Source organism: Trichosurus vulpecula, chromosome 5 (assembly GCF_011100635.1).
Source record: "Trichosurus vulpecula isolate mTriVul1 chromosome 5, mTriVul1.pri, whole genome shotgun sequence".
Lineage (NCBI taxonomy): Eukaryota > Metazoa > Chordata > Mammalia > Diprotodontia > Phalangeridae > Trichosurus > Trichosurus vulpecula.
In genome coordinates, this window is record NC_050577.1 from 148,758,804 (window position 1) to 148,775,737 (window position 16,934).

General features: G+C 33.6%; 1 protein-coding gene across 1 annotated transcript in view; it reads right to left on the minus strand.

The window, feature by feature from the left end:
* KMT2E (lysine methyltransferase 2E (inactive)) overlaps positions 1-16,934 on the minus strand; it is a 67,338-nt gene that overhangs the window by 29,346 nt on the left and 21,058 nt on the right. The window contains 10 exon segments of the mRNA XM_036759031.1: positions 53-162; positions 994-1,111; positions 3,432-3,562; positions 3,677-3,907; positions 6,258-6,296; positions 8,391-8,563; positions 10,058-10,116; positions 11,223-11,303; positions 14,305-14,534; positions 15,196-15,310. Coding sequence (XP_036614926.1) covers positions 53-162; positions 994-1,111; positions 3,432-3,562; positions 3,677-3,907; positions 6,258-6,296; positions 8,391-8,563; positions 10,058-10,116; positions 11,223-11,303; positions 14,305-14,534; positions 15,196-15,310 — 1,287 coding nt within the window.

Genomic DNA, 16,934 nt, shown 5'->3' on the forward strand with positions numbered 1-16,934 from the left:
GTCCCGTGACTATTTAAAAAACATGTATACAAATACCAACTCTTACACGTACCAATTTCCATAGTCAAAATCAAAAGCAATAGTAATTTCAGTTCCCTTTGGAATGCTTTGGATGGAGTAAATATAAAGATGAATGGTTCCATCTTCAATGACATGCCTCACCTAGAGAGCAAATAAAAATGAAGCTTAGCCCACAATTCTTTAAAAATATTTTTTATCTAAATAACCTAGACTATTAACTTAAGAAACATATATTAAAAACCTATATGTCTATTCATTATGCTAGGTTCCTTGAAAATATTGAAATTTAATGAAATAATGACCCTGATCGGTCTTATTAGCATAATCACAATTAGTCACTTTGTTTACTTAACTGAAACTTAGAAAACCTATTTGTGTAAACCATAAAAATCTTCTTGCCTAAATGGTTAGGCAGGTTTTATCCTTACAGGGCATCCTAGTATTTTAGAACTGACAAGAGTCTCAGAAATCATATAGTTCAACAACTTCCTCATTTTACAGATGAGGAAAATTGAAGCTAACAGGTTAAATGACTTACAAGGTAAGGGGGTAGTAGTAAGAGGAAGAGCAAGGGCTTGAACCCAGTTCTGTTTGACTCCAAATTCTGTGCTCCCCCTTCTTTATACTATGCTACTTGCTACCATCTTGTAAAGTACCAAATCAGATCACAAACTTCATGTAGAATGAACTAGATGACCTAGAATAAATATACTTCTTTGTAAGTAGCATACCACAAGTGTCCTTGTGTTTTTGTCAGAACACTAAAAGATGAAAAGGCACAATTAAAGGAAAGGTGTCGTCACAACCTCTTTAATGAAGAAATCCACAAAAGAGCACACCTATCTCTATATAATAAATAAGCTATCATTTTAAGCTGAGGAAAATGCTGCACAACAGCAAATCAGTAATTTAAGATTGATTTTAAGGAGTCAAAATGTTACCTCTATATTTAAAACCACAAAAGCAACCTACCTCGGCATTTGGTGTACAAGAACGCCTAATGAATCGAGCCTCATTTCCAAAAGTCCTTGCATCAACACACATTTCTAACCCGTGAAATTTAGAGTAGAACAGAACAAAAGGATATGGCCTACAAAGGAAAAATGCTATCATTCACTGGCATTTTAACATGGCAAATTATTAAATTTCAAAAATTCATGTTCTGATTAGGTCTAATTTGTTGCAAAGGAAAATTAAGGTATAGATTAAAATCATAGTGAATATTAGGGTGAGGTGGTTCATTTTAGCGGGATGAGTAAGTTTCTAGTAGTCACATTTTTTTGTGTAGAGAAATTAAAAAAGAAACATACAAAAACTATCATGAACACATCAGCCATCTCCCTTCTCCCTTGACTTTTATGTGTGTCATGTTTGGATCTGATGGATACTTTTGAGACTTTCACTTATATTCAAGATGGAGGAAAAAATGGGGAAAATTAAAGAATATATATTTAATGAAAATTCTCTTTCCCTCTGCACTGCCAAGAGCAAAGAAATGTTTTTCTTCATATAAGCTGTTAGAATGTAGAAATAGCTCTGGTAAATTTAGCCATAATGTTAACTATAAAGGATTCCACTATTGATGTACACACGTACTTTACCTTAAGCAAAACACACATCTGGAAATCCAGAGTTTACAAGAATAAATTACTGAGTTAGTATACCCTGCTGAGGAAGCAATCACTGCAGGATATTTTTACATTGCAACTTTTTGGTGCAATTAAAATGACTTTATAGATCACATACATTTACATATGCAAAACAAGCCATGGCATAGCTGTTTATATGGAACTGTCAAACAAATCTTGCAATTAACAAGCACATATAATAAGAATCATTGAATAATTAGTGGGTGTCAGCTAAGACATAGAATTTAAAACTTAATTACTGGTTAAAATACTCGAGAAACAAGCAATGACCTGGGACCTATGCAACTATATCCTACTGAAATTCCCAGAAGCTAATGAGATGATAGCCGCCAATGAATCATAATTTCTACACTTCTGGAGTATATAAGATCCAAAACAGTCATAACTACATACAACTACTTATTATTCAAGCTTTGGGAAATCAGAAGAGAAAAGTGAGTCAAAATGTGACTCTCATTCTTTGCTAACATCATGGAAGAGTCAACAGTGCCAGATTTTGCACCACTCAGTTTAGAAAGTATATGATTAGGGCCTATTGATGGTAACCCCCACTATCATCTTCCTGTGCTCTAGTGTTTATGATATGAAAGAACTGTATAGCTTTTATACCAGACTCCCTAACAGTGAGGATCTCTGCTAGGTGTGATGCCATACATCTATAATCCCTGCTACTGACAAGGCTGAGTCTGGAGGATCTCTTGATCTTAGAAAATCAGGGCTGTAGTGGGCTGGGCAGATCAGGTGTCAGAGTCTAGCATCAATATGGGTTGACAAATGGCCTAAGGAAGTAAACAGGCCCAGATTACACATGAAGCAGGTCAAGAGTCTAGTGTTAATCAGTGGTGATACTGGGCCCATGAGTGGCCCCTGAACATCTATTTCATTGGGGCCAAGAGACAAAGTCTCAAAATAAACAAAAGCAAAACAAATAACAACAAAAACCACTGAGAGTTACTTATAATAGCCTCCCTCTCTCACACTATTTTCCACAGGTACTATTTTAATTTGGTTATTAAGACAATTAGAAGATAGATAAAACTCTATTAAGGGATATTTTTGATGAAAGTGAAATATTTTAAACTGCTTTTTATAAAACGTTCCTTTAGATATCACCTCATCATCTTAAAGAGTTTAAATGACCTTAGAACTTATGCTTGCCCAACCCTCTTAAGTTTCTTGTTGAAGAAACTTGGTTCTACAGCAATAGCTCTCAACCCTTTTTTGACATTTTTCCTCAGAGTAGAGTAAAGCAATCAAAGCACAATAAAAATTTAAACTACAAATAAAAACAAGTCCTGGACAGTTGGGCCTTCAAACCCATTACCCAGGCCTGTAGCTAAATATATAGTTTTAAATCTTAGAGGAAAAAAAGCTCTTGCATGACCTTTCAGATGCCAAGCCAGGAAGCCCAGTCAGTTAGTTATAATTGGGGGCAGGAGCTGTATAATGGAGGAGCCAAATGTGGGGACAAATTTTGGTGAATGATCTTTGAGAACTACCACCCTCTGAGAGAAATGAAAGGGTCTGCTCAAGGTCACAAAGCAACTAATTAACAGACACAGACCTGCCTTCATTATTATTTCAAAATGGGCAGTTTTAACCATTAAGAAAATTGGAAAAAAGTAGTTATAAATTAATTAGTGCTGGTAAAAAAAGTCAGAAATTTAAAATTTAGTTTATTCTGATTTAAATTGATAAATTTACTTTAAAGAAAATACCAAAGACAACAACAACAATAACAATTATAAATTAAATATGTACCTCTTAAAGAAATATCCATTTGCTTCAAACTGTTCTCTTAGCATGAACTTCCCTCTGTATTCAATTATAAGGGCATCAGGAGGCAAATCTTTGGCAGATTTCAGAATTTTCTTATTCTTTTGTATGTAGCTCTAAAAATGTCAAAATTTTAAAACAGAATCAGCTTAGATATGAATACTACTAAGTGCTTTGTTAGCAAATAAAAGTGCAATGCTAGAAGTTTTTATCCAATCTTTCATAGTTACCTCTACAGGAGGCTTGAAGATCAGATTGCTGGCATTTGATTCTGACTTGTTATTCATCTCTTTCTTATCATTTCCATTGCCTAAACGTAAAGCTATTCTTTGTGCCTCTCTCTGGACACCTTCGCTGTACTGGTTATTATTTGCTTCCTCATAACGATCCATCCAAGCTTTGATTTTAGTCTCCCATCCAAAATTTGACCCATCAGAAGGCTCAATCTCTGGAGCTGAGCCCTATGGAAAAAAAAAATCAGCGAATTTACTATAACATTTACACTTAATAGGAAATGAAGTGCTAACCTACATACTATAAAAACAGAAATACTCCATGAGAATGTGCTATAAACACAGAAATCATCTATTAGATGAGGAAAATGATTTTTGTTTTCTAAGGCAGTACTGCTAAAAAGAATATTACACCATAGTAGTTAACATCTTCACAATGTAGCAAGGGTGTAGAGAAAGCTCAAAGGATATGGGCAAGATAGGCTGGGATAACAACTGTTCAGTGCTTAAGTCATTTGTGTGCCCCAAACAACAGATATGTAAGACAGTAATGTCTACCTGTAATAGTGCAGTAGCTAATGGCAACTATGCCATTTTTGTTCCTACCAGTGCCAGAAACTTCTGGTACTTGATTTTACTCTCCCACACACACCCCTTCAAAAGTTATCACAAATACATTTAAATTCAAATCAATTTCTTTACAACTTGATCTGAAAAAGTATCAACCTGCATACTGTAGGTAAGAGACAAACTGATTTTCTTAGTTACTATCACATGCTTAAGATCTAAAAATTTCTATTTTTAACAAAAGGTTAATAAGCTAAGGTGTATTCTGAAGAAACGTCTTAAAAGTGTTTAATTCTAAGGTTGGAAATCTATACCTCTAGGTCAAATGTGATATAGTCAAAATCCCAAACACAGACCATGACGAGAACATTGTTTCTAAGCCTGGCTGTATTCCTATAAACTCCAATTCTTTGAAAGATGAAATTAAATTATATAGCCAGACAAGATAAGACTCATAAATGGCAGATGAAACAGAACACTCAACCTCCTTCAGTGTACTAAAATGTTTAAAGACAAATGGGGGGTGGGGGGGAATTTATACGGAATCTTAGTGAAATTTTACTGTGTAACGTGGACTTTATGAACTTAGGAGTATGTATGACAGAAACCTCCTGTGAATATTATGATTTTAATCATATTTAGCAACTCAAAACTATAATATTAAGTAACTGTACAGAATTATATATTACAAGTATTTTCTTTCTTGTGAAGGCTACACAGATTTAAACCCATATTAGAAGTGAGAATAACATTCAATTTATTTTAGTTATGACAGACACGAAAGCTTAAAGTTACACATGGAATGAATATCCTGTGCCAGTTTTGTAATGCATTACAAAAAAATTACCAGATCACAAATACGACAATACCCTATCTAATTTTGAGTGACCACACTATGTATATTTTAATAGTTTTTAAGTCTTTGCCATGGGCACTATAAACAACCTCTTTGAATACCTGCATACATTTATTTTACCTACATTATCATAATCATCCTAAGAATGATACACAGATCACAAAGAATAAACAAGTCAAGAAGTATTCATATGTTTAATATCTTAAAATTTACAAACGGTATTAATGACATGGCATACCTCTTATGTAATTCATTTATACATACAACTTTCAGCCCATTTAGAATGGATATAATATGATACCCAACTGCCCTGCTTTCCCCCCTCCAAAAAAAAAACAAAAGAATGTTATATAAATTCAAAGTAAGAAATGTGTTTCTTAAAGCATAATTAAAGTTACTAACATTAAGAATGAAAAAAAACACTAAGTACTGCTCTCAAACTAGAACAAAATTAAAGATCTGCAACAAAAGAATAGGTTAAAATTTAGGCCCAGAGTTGTCTATCTACCTAGAAACATGGCAATTTTTGCAATCTATAAAGGACTCTTCTTTACACTATATCCCATTAGAATTTTAGATTATACACTAAAAACATATTTTTCCTAGTTATTAACCACCAAAAGAGAAAATCACCCTATGTCATCTTGCTCAAAATTGTAAAATAATTCCACAACTGACATACAGAACTGTCTAAATATCAAAGTAGTAATTTTACACCTATAAATAAAAATAAGGACATATTCCACCTAATTCAAGATTGAAAAAATAAATGACAAAATTTACTAAAAGGTCATTTAAGATGACAGAATTTACATTCCAAGTATAATTGATTTTTTGGTGATAGAAATGACAATTATTTATGATGAGACAGGGAAAATATGGGTAATGGAAATGCAGGTGACAAAAAAATATGATACCACTAATTTTAGCTAAAAGCTTAAATAAGTTCACCCCATTCTTCCCTTACTTCTACCAAATTTTAAACAGTGCCATTAATACTGGAAATCTTTTCTACCTGTAGTACACCCTCTGGTGAAAGTATGAGTAATGAATAGTAAACGTAAAGAGAAGTAAAGGTTCTAGATAAACAAACTAATTAGCCCTTGAATAATGTCTGGTTAATTGCATAGGTGTGAATTTTAAAAAGGCATTTACCTTAACTCTTGACGATTTCCTAGATCCTTCACGAAAAGACTAAAATAAAGATAGATGTTATAGATTAGATGTAGTCAAACTTTAAAATTTAAATATTAATAGAGCACTGAAGACATATTCTGCAGGATTCTAGGCATTATGGGGAACACAGCTAAAAGACATAATATCTGACTTTAAGGAGCTTGAAATCTAATTGGGGGCTGAGCATAATACAGGACAGAATATAATTAAATCCTAAACTGTGTGGCAAAGACTATTTATATTCTGCATTTTGAAGAAAATGAGATAATTGAGAGCTGGATTAGTTAAAGATGGCACCATGGAGGTTAGGCATAAGTTGTAGGACTCAAAGAGTCAAGAGGGAGAAGTATAACTATCCTAAGTATGGGAAAGAACACTGTAGCAAGAATAAACATGGAATATTCCTGGGAAAGGAGACCAGTCGGCTTAGAGCAATGGGTTTAAAATCAGGCGTGGAGTATTATATAAGGCCAGATAATTGTGAGCTAAAGCTATGTTACAGAGGACTTTGCAGGACAGGATAAGGAAGTCTCAGTTCAAACATTCTGAAGTTACTATTAAATGGATCTTTTATATAAGAGTGACAAAATGAACACTATGTTTAAGGATATAGAATGAAGGATGGACTGGAGAAAGAAAAAAATGGAGTCAAGAATGTCTATCAGAATGCTACTGCAGCAATCATTAAGACGGTTAAAGGCTTGGACTAGCAAAACAGCAGTAAGTATGAATAGCCATGTTATATTTGGAAAGGAAAATGCAGCAGAATCTAATGACTAAATGGTTATAAAAATGAAAGGAAACAACAATCAAATATGACTCCAAGGTTTCAAAACTGAATGAAATAGAGAACTGGTGGTATTGCTGATAGAGACAATGAAGTCAGATAGGGGAAAGAACTGATCTTACTAAGGAACAGAATTTGATGAGTTTGGATAGAGACAGGCAGTTGGAGACACAATACAGTGAAAAAGAGCTTACAGTGAGAGGGAGTGAAGGAAAAACAGCAAAAGGAACAAAAGTGAAAACCTTTGGAGGATATATGGCTTAATGGTTAACTTTACACTATTCTAGTGTTTTAAAGTTTTCTCATTCAGATTTTCAATTTTTGAAACATCAAGTATCATATACTATAAATAAGTCACAGAAGTTAGTGCAAGTGTAGTTTTTCTTTTATTGTTCTTCTTAGACATAAGCTATTCAAAGAATTTTTATCAACCATAAAGAACAGTAAACTAAAAAATTGCTTACAACCCATTAGTCTCTTCTAAATATACTCAATTTTACCACCATTTTGCCAAGAGTATCTCAACGAAAATTAGAGTCCTATACCCTCATTTTCTAACATCATGATATTTCACATAGTGGAGTCGACAATAACCCTCGCACCCCACCTGAAGTAAAATATGTATGAAGACGGATTGAACTTTACCCTAAAATATGACTTTATATAAACAGCAAAATATAAAGGCTGTTTAAGTACTTAAATAAAACATTTGGGAACATATACATGAATATATACAATGGTCATAACACTTAAGTTTTTCCATGAGATTTTTTTAGAAAAGCAAAAATCTGACAATGAAAAACTGAAATTAGCAATATAAAAAAGCCCTAACGTATGTCTACATTGTCATACTTGGGTACAAAAAGAGAAATCCATAAAGTGATGGTGCCATTTTAAGTTGGATGACTTTTAAAAGGGTTCCTTCTGGAACAATTACTAAGACCTACAAAATTTCTACATGCTTAACCCAAATTCCACATGTAGCATTTGTGGAAAATGTTTTACTGAATATTATAAAACTTAATTATTAAACACTATAAATAAATAGTATAAAGTAATTTGTAAAACCTAAGGTGCTATATAAATGTAAGCTATTATAATAAAGTGGCTTATAGCCACTTTAGTGTTCACCAATCTCTTGAAGGACCTTATTAACTAAATTATATAGCTAATATGAAAATCCCTCACAGGAAAAATTAATCAATTGATAAACTTATTATAATTGTCTTTCAACAAACAAAGCAGTTGCAGCCACATACCTATGTTTTATTTCTGCAATTATATGCAAATTTTCTTTGTCATAAGAATTGTCCAATATAACTTACTTTTTTGCATTTTGAAATATTTTGTTCTTTTTCCCCACTTTTTTTCCTTTTCTTATCATTGACCTTGGTAACTCTCGCAGCAGTTAAAGTTATTGTTGTTGGTGTATGTTGAAATGCAGTATATAATTCCACAGGAACCTCATCACCACTCTCTGTTGCACTGGTATCACCATCTTTAAACCCAAAATAAAAAAAATAAATTAACCCCACCCTCAATGTAATGTCTAAAAATAAAACTATTAGTCCATATTATAAACTAAAAGCTCTTCTAGTCTTTCGAAACCACATAATTTCTTTAAAACAAAAGAAAACATTTAAAAAAATCATTCTCCCACTTTAACCCAAAATGCTATTATAGCCCTATAGGCAGTATACTTCACTTTGCATAAAAGATTATTTTTCCCCCTTGAAATACAAAATATGAATAAAAACAAATTTAATTCATTTAAAATCCATTGGTTAAGGTGGCACACTACCATATTTTAAAAAATAGTCTTTTGAAGGGAAAAATCCTTTTATGAATGAAATTTTACAAATACATTACTTTTAGATCAGAGGAAGTATGGCACCGTATAAAGAACAATAGTCTTGGGAATCACAAGACATGGATCTTTGTTGTCTGTTCTCCCACTTAATAGCTGTATGACCTTGGTCAAGCTATTTAAGCTCTCATGAATCTCAGTTTATTCACTGATGAGAGGATCGTGCTAGACCACCCAGTTCTCATGGTGTGGTCCTTGGACCCCTGCAAGGTCCCTGAAGTCAAAATGATTTTCATAATATTAAGTCATTACTTCCCTATAAAAATACTCATCTGTTTTCCAACTACGTACCTATGTGAAGCAGAATTTTCTTCAAAACAATACACTGCAACAGACTGAATATGTAAGATATGGGTAGATATGAGAATCCAACTCTTTTATTAAGCCAGATATAAAAGACAATTGCAAAAATATATGTAAAACAGTGCCATGAGAATCTAACTCTTTTATTAAGCCAGATATGAAAGATATTTGCAAAAATATATGTAAAACAGTGCCAATCTTCTCACTATTTTGTTTTTGAAAACATAATCGTTTTTAATTACAAATGTTATTTGTTAACAACATAATGGCTTTATTATTTTTAAATGAATTAACATTTTTTAAAATTATCAGTTTTAATTCTAATACAATAAATATTGATAGATATAATCCACATAAAAAATCTTGAAGATTCTCAATAATTTTTAAGAATATATAAAGGTCCTGAGACCAAAATGTTTGATAAGAACTATTATTTTACATGATTAAGGTGCTGGCCAGCAAAACCTGCATTTAATTTTCAAAAAACGAATAGCTGTTGAGTATTAAGAAGAAAACAACAAAAAATCCCCCAAAACTTTATCACCCTTAAAGAAACTGTATGATAAAATAAGGCAGCACAAAAACCACAACAGGAAACACAATAATAAAGAACATTTATAGCTGCAAATTCAAAAAAAGCCAAAATATCTCCCTTAATGTGTATTTAAAATATTCTCAACAAGATTAAACACTAAGATCAATTAGTGTTTAATAAGATGTATTTCAAATATGTCATTTCTCAGTCTTTCTTAAATCCAACAGACTTACATTCAGCACAGCAGAGCATAAACTTTTACAATATTTCTTTCCATTTTTACACACCTGACATATTTTCCCTTTTCCGGCGTTGTAACAGCACGGCCCTCTCTTTATCCAAACTCCTAACACACACAAAAAAATTAGATAATTAGTTCGTTATAAAGCTACTCTGTGTGTGTGTATGTGTATGCAGACACACATACATACACACATATATAATGTAGATGTATGGATATGGATATGAATGAAACTTACCTGTTTAAAAAATACTAAGCCTTAAAAGAACTTATTTTATAGAATTGGCTTCATATATAATGCACTACGCATGCCCTTCTATGTGGATCCCTATTTAGTGAACTTTATTTTAATTCACAGACCTTTATTTTGAAAATCAAAGCTTAGCTCTAGATTTTGTGCCTTGCATTTAACAAATTAACATTTAGGAATGTAGCAAAGTTTTAGAAAGTAAATATGGGAAAAATAACTGATAAAATAGTACTTAAATGTTACCTTGAATTAACATTCTGCTACACTAAAAATGTTCATCAAAACTCTTAAGAACAAATAAGCTAATATCTAAGCTGCTAGCAACATTACTTGGTTCTCTTTAGAAACAGCAATTCCTCAAAGCCTTTAAAAATTCATTTCATTCAACTCAATACTTTTCAACACGTTAATTTATCATCCAAGAAAATTTTTACTGTTTTTCTTTTATCACTTAAATTTATTTGCCTTTCCAATATCTTTGCCAACTAACATCTATAGTTTGCCACGCTGTAAACAAAACAAAGGACTCAACTACCCAGTCTTTGCTTGGCAGACACTTACCCCACTGTCTGTTGGAATATCATATAGCTATCCGAGAAATGTCTATTTGACGATGATCAGCAGATTTGTAGAGTATGCCTTATCTGACTGTTTAGTTCCTAACAGCCTGTGTAATTAAACTAAAGTATGCTTGGCCTTTATGTATCAAAACTGGTTTTAATGTGGTCATTTTCAGGCTTTAACAGAAATACAGTAGGGAAAAGAAATAATAGCAAAGATAAGACAGACACATTTAAGTTCTGGGGTTCTTTTGGGGGTGGTAGGTGGGTAGTGTTCTTCCAGTAACACTGTACAGTGAATCTATGACTTAATAAATCAACTTCTTGAGTTCAGAATTCTGATTTCTGGTAAGTGAGTTAATAGCATTAATATAAATATCACCAGACATACTACCACTCACCTAGGCTGACAACGTTCACACAGATATATATCAGGAATATGCTGCCTATCAATCCCCATGCAGTCAATATGTTGCCAAACACTTTGAAAAAATAAAAAAAAAAAAGAAAACAAATTACTATTAGAAAAGACCTCTCAAAACTTAAGATATGAAGTTCAATTCAATAAGTATTTAATGATTACCTACTATGTGCCAAGCACAGTATTGTCAGGAATTTTTTTAGAGTATATGACATAGTCCCTGCCCCCATGGAGCTTACAATCTTGCTACAGAAAACAATCAGAATAGAAGAAGATCATATATCACACCTGCTAAATTAAATTCAATTACCTGCAAGAGATACAGGTGTTCAGGGATGGCTAGATGAACCTTTAGAGTATCAGAAAAAAATTCCTGGAGAGGATCAAACTTGAGCTATGAGTATATTTTTCTTGGGAAGACTAGAAGTGAGGGACTGAAGACTGAATGTGAAGGTAGATATGAACACAGAGTATTAGGAAGACAGTAAAGCGATCAAACTGGATAGAATAGAGGTTACTGTGGTGCTTTTGGGGATAGGGTGAGAATAAGTTGAATAATTCCTCTCCCAATTAAATCTGAGTTTAAGAAACTAAAAAATTATGTAAGGTCTTAAAGTACCCAGAGTGAACTATTTAGATGAGCACTATACCCTTGCTCCCCAATACTGGAAGGTTATTATACGTTTTTGAAATCTCTACTTTATAAAGAATCCAGCAACAGTATTCAGGGAATAATTAGAAACAGGGAAGCCTAAAGGCAAAAAAAGATCAGTTAGGAGGCTATTGAAATCATTCATATGAGTGAAAGATGATTGAGTAGGATAAAAAGTGACAATGGAGAAAGAAAGAATCTAAGAGAAGTTTGAAAAAGTCTAAATTCAAATTTATTTTCTTTAATCATCTCACCCAAACGTACTTAGTACAACTAGACTGTAGACAATAAACATCTCAATTTCTTTTCAAAATGTTTATTAGGCCTTACACTTCACTGTTTAAATTACATGTATTTGCACTTGTTTATAAATATCTTGGCTATCCTGCCGAGAAAACTCAGTTTCATCAACTACATTTATTAGACAATTTGCTTCATCAACTTCTGTCTTAGAAAAACTATTTAGTGAAATAATCCAAGTGTGCAATGAACAATATCCGAACTAAGGGGAAAGTAAGTGTAGAAATGTTATCTGTTTTTTATTTATAATCCATAAATTAGAGATAACATGGGATAGGATGATGACTAATTGGATTTTGGGGACAGGATATACAATGAAAAGAGAAAAAGAGGGGAACAAATGATGAAGTCCTATGCTTTTAGAGCTGGAAGAGCAACAGTATAGTCAATCATAAAAGCTAAGCTAGGAAGTGGTATTTGTTTGAAGGAGGAGAGAATTTCCATGTTCAGTTTTTGACACAGTAAGTTTTGGTCGTCAGTACGACACCCAAGTAAAGGGTGATATGGAGACAAATGAAATACAGGACTGAACTGAGAATAAGATATCAGTGTTGGAAGTATGCATTTGAAAAATGAACACAGGCAGTGAATCACTGCACAAAAGCGAATGAGGAAAGAAAAGTCAGAAAAATATACATCAATGAGAATCCTCTCTGAGATCATCTGAGAAAAATCATATAGTCTGGATAATCTATAGATCATTAACCTATATAATCTGATGTTAATTATAGTCAAATTCTTTGAGAACTATTTACTACAAGCCATGTAGACAATTTAAATGGGAAAAAATGTTCAGATTTTGGCACTGAAATGAAAACATACCACAAAGCACGTTATGATATCAGACAATATTCACTATTATAAAGAAAACTGACAGAAGTATAGATTATGATAAGGAAAAAACATTTTCTAATAGCTGATTTAAAGGTGACAAGGCAGGCAAAAATACTCAAGAAGTTGATTCCCTAAACATTTATTTCAAAATCTGTCATAAGGATAGGAGGCTTAGGAAATGAAATTCTTATTTTCAACTTCATAATATGCCCCAATATATACATACGTATTTTGCTTAGAACTGTTATACCTTTTAATAAAAGGAAAATGTTAAATTTTGAATTTTTACTTTCTTTGCAAAAGTTTAACACTAAAATAAGAGAATCCAACTGGATTTTTAATGTAAACAAAATTAACTCTTGATTTGTATGTGTTTGGTAATGGAAGGGATCAAGAGCACAAATAATACCAAAAAAAACCCCAAAAAACCCAACTTGGAATTTATTTTAATACTCACATTTGAATATTTGTAATCCTGACGTTCTGGGAATTAACACCATTTCAATTCAAATAAAAAGGGCACATTATGCAGACCAGACTCAGGAAGTTCTACAAAACTATCCACCTTTCCCATCCTATCTCACTACTCAACTCTTTTGTTGTTCCCCAGCCCATGCAAGGGATGGACTCAGGCTGAGCTCCTATCCCCTTTCTCCATCCTCCCCACCCACCAAAAAAAAACAAAACCCACTTTCTGTCCCAATCACACCTTCTCTAGGGGAGGAGGCCTTTCTTGGTGGCTGAACCAGGGTTGGGGGAGGGGAGACTGTGGTTCTGGTTCAAGGAGACTCCAGAGTGCTGCAAGGTGCAAGTCAAAAGGAGGTGAGAGAGTCAGGTCAAACAAACATCAATTTTAAAAAGTATAATTCCCCCAAAGTGGATAATAAGAACTGACTACACAGTACAAACATATCTTTAAGTAAATACTTATGTGCTATCCACAAACTGTCCCTCCTGCTGTGAAAAATATTATTGTTGTTGTTCTTAAACTGGTTATACAGATTCTATTGCCACATAGACAAAGTCTGGAAGCAGTCACCTGTTATCCAATTAAAGATGGGGCTAGAAGAGCTAATTATAGCTTTTTCATAAGGCCTTTTGCTAGGAGCGAAATAGGCAATATTGTAATAGTGGCAGGCTTCCCACTTTTTTTAAAAAAAATAACATAATTTAGAGATTCTTTTAAAGTGATAAGTTATCTGTGCTGCCATGTACTAAAGATTCAAAGTTAGAAGAAATTATGTGAAACATACAGTAATGGTGGGAAATATTTTACCTGCATTTGTCACAACAGATCATGTATCCATCATCATGTGTAAAACCACAAATGCACCTGGTTACATCAGTACCATAGCTTCCATCCTCTGATGTGCTGATGGTGGTAGCACTAGAGGTCTCATCAAAATTAGGAGTAGTAAATATGCCTACTTCATTTTTGCTAATAAGAACTGATGGAGGAGGAGAAGCTGGAGGTGTTGGAGGAGGACGAGCACCATAATTGTGGTCCTGGATAAACACAAACAGCACAATATTATTTATTGGAACACTGAAATGCACTAAGCTGTAATGTTATTTTAAGATACAATCCCACCACTTCAATTTGCATATTTATAAAAAATTAGTCAAATTCTACTTAAAATACTGACTTGTGCCAGACATTTTACTATCATTCCTCTCTTCCAAAGTTTATCTTTTTGTAGAGCCTCCAGATTATGCCACCATCCCTACCTCATCTTCAAGTCACAACCAAAATAAAAAATATAAAACATCCCCACTTGTCACAAATCTCTCCCTTTAGCTCTGCAAAGAGCAGAAATACTATGAAGCCTGTACCAGAATTTGCAGCAATAATGTCACAAATATTGCCACATGCCCATATTTTATTACTAGATGTCAAGCTGTTTTTAAGATTAGGTTTTCATAAATCTATGAATATTCAAATGTTTTTGTTTTTTTCTTCCATTTTTCCTGCTCAAAGAAACAAAATCTCTGTATTCCATGGCCTCAATTAGCTTTCAAAATTATAAGTTCATCCACTGCTACAAAATCAAGTCAAAGTAGTTAACACTTTCAGATGCAAACTAAGCATATTATAAACATCTTCTCAAAACTAACAGACTTAAAAATTAAAATGTCAAATGATTACTTTTAAGTGCATGACACTTACCGCATAGGGCAAACCAATATAACTGTGTGAATGATGCGAGCTGCTGGTATATAACTGGTGTGGGTAACTGTTGGATTTCTCAACTACCACAGGGCTAGCTTCTACGGATTCTGGTCTGGGGAGAGAGAGAGAGAGAAAAAAGAGAACAGAGAAAGGAAGAGAGAAAATGAGAATAAAGGAAGAGAAAGAATAAAGAAAGAGCAATCAGAAGAGAAAAAGGCAAAAGGAATGAGAATGATATAGAAGGGGATGGGTAAGACATAAGACAGACGGAACAAGGAACAAGAAAGACATAGAGAGGGAAGGAAAAGAGAGAGAAGGGAGAGAAAGGCAGAGAAAGGAGAGGAGAAGAGAGGAGAGAAGTTGTATCAAACAGAATTTCCTTCATTTTCTCATCTACTTTAATTTAGCTCATAAAGGTCCAACATTCATATTAAAATACACTTCTACAAATAAGTTGTTTACATTGGATAACTCCTAAAGAAGAAAACTTCTATTAATCAGTTGGTGTAAAATAACAGTAACACCTATTATTTAATAGACTTCATAAGGCTCTTCTATTCCAACTGGCCCCCAGATGAAATAGGGTACTTCCCTCACTTTATTTGATATAAAAAGTTACCTAATACCAAAGACCAACAAGATGTAAACCAAAGTTCAAATAGCCCTAATGCTGTATGTAGGTTCTAAACACAGGGAGAGATGAAAGTATTTTCAAAATTAGAAAGCACAGGCACTTGAACCCCAAATCAGTCCTCAAAATCGTGCATTTTGATGCACCCAAAGCATTAGTGATAAGGGTCTATGACATAGGTGGGGAAATGAGTAACCCCACAAAAGACCAGGGGTTCAGAGCTTTTACTTGGCAAGAAAGAAACATAGCTAGTGTTACACTAAGCCCACGAGTGTTGGCCTGTTGGATATTAATAGTCCTCAGCTCCACAGAAGGTGTCTGGAATTGGTTGTTAACCCCAGTTGTAAACTGGGTTTAAAAGATCATGCACTACAGAAGTTAGCTCCTTGGTTTAGCCCCTTTAAGGTATCAGGTAAAATTACTTCTTCTGACAGTTTGTAGGTTGCCTAAGGCAACCTTGGCCAAGATCAGACAGAAATATGATCTTCATCATTACCCAGGTGCTTTGACCCTACCCTCTTTCACATCATCTAATAAAGTGGTTTCCTCTCTCTGGGTAATCCACATGACCACCACCACCACAGAGACACAAGGGAACAGACTGTGTTTTGTACATGCTATTTTGACCCTCCTGATAGCCTTTATCTTCCCCTCTCTTTAAACACATGCCTTAAAATTAATTTCCTGTAGAAAACCTTTAAGACGAACTGTGCCTTCTTTTATTTTGACTATCCCCAGTATTTCCAATACTGCTTATACTAGAGGCAATCCAACATTTTTGAGTCTTATTTGCTCAAAATCAACCAATTCGCTCTATGGGTTTTCTTGATTCAAGTGGCAAATGGCAGCAACAGAACAAAGAATGGGCAGCTATTTTAAAGTGAAGGAGGAGAAAAAAATGGCAACTCAAGGGGAATACATAAACTAAAAAGGTGAACTTTATTGTGTGGCTAGTAAACTGACTGTAATGGCCTCTCCAAAATGCTGTGATCGAATGCTGTGTTACTGAAATAAAGAACTTCTTCAGGTGGCTATTTGAAAGACTGCATATGGATTAATTCTAGTATATTTACTTTACTAAAAAGAGATGAGTTACTTAAAGCCT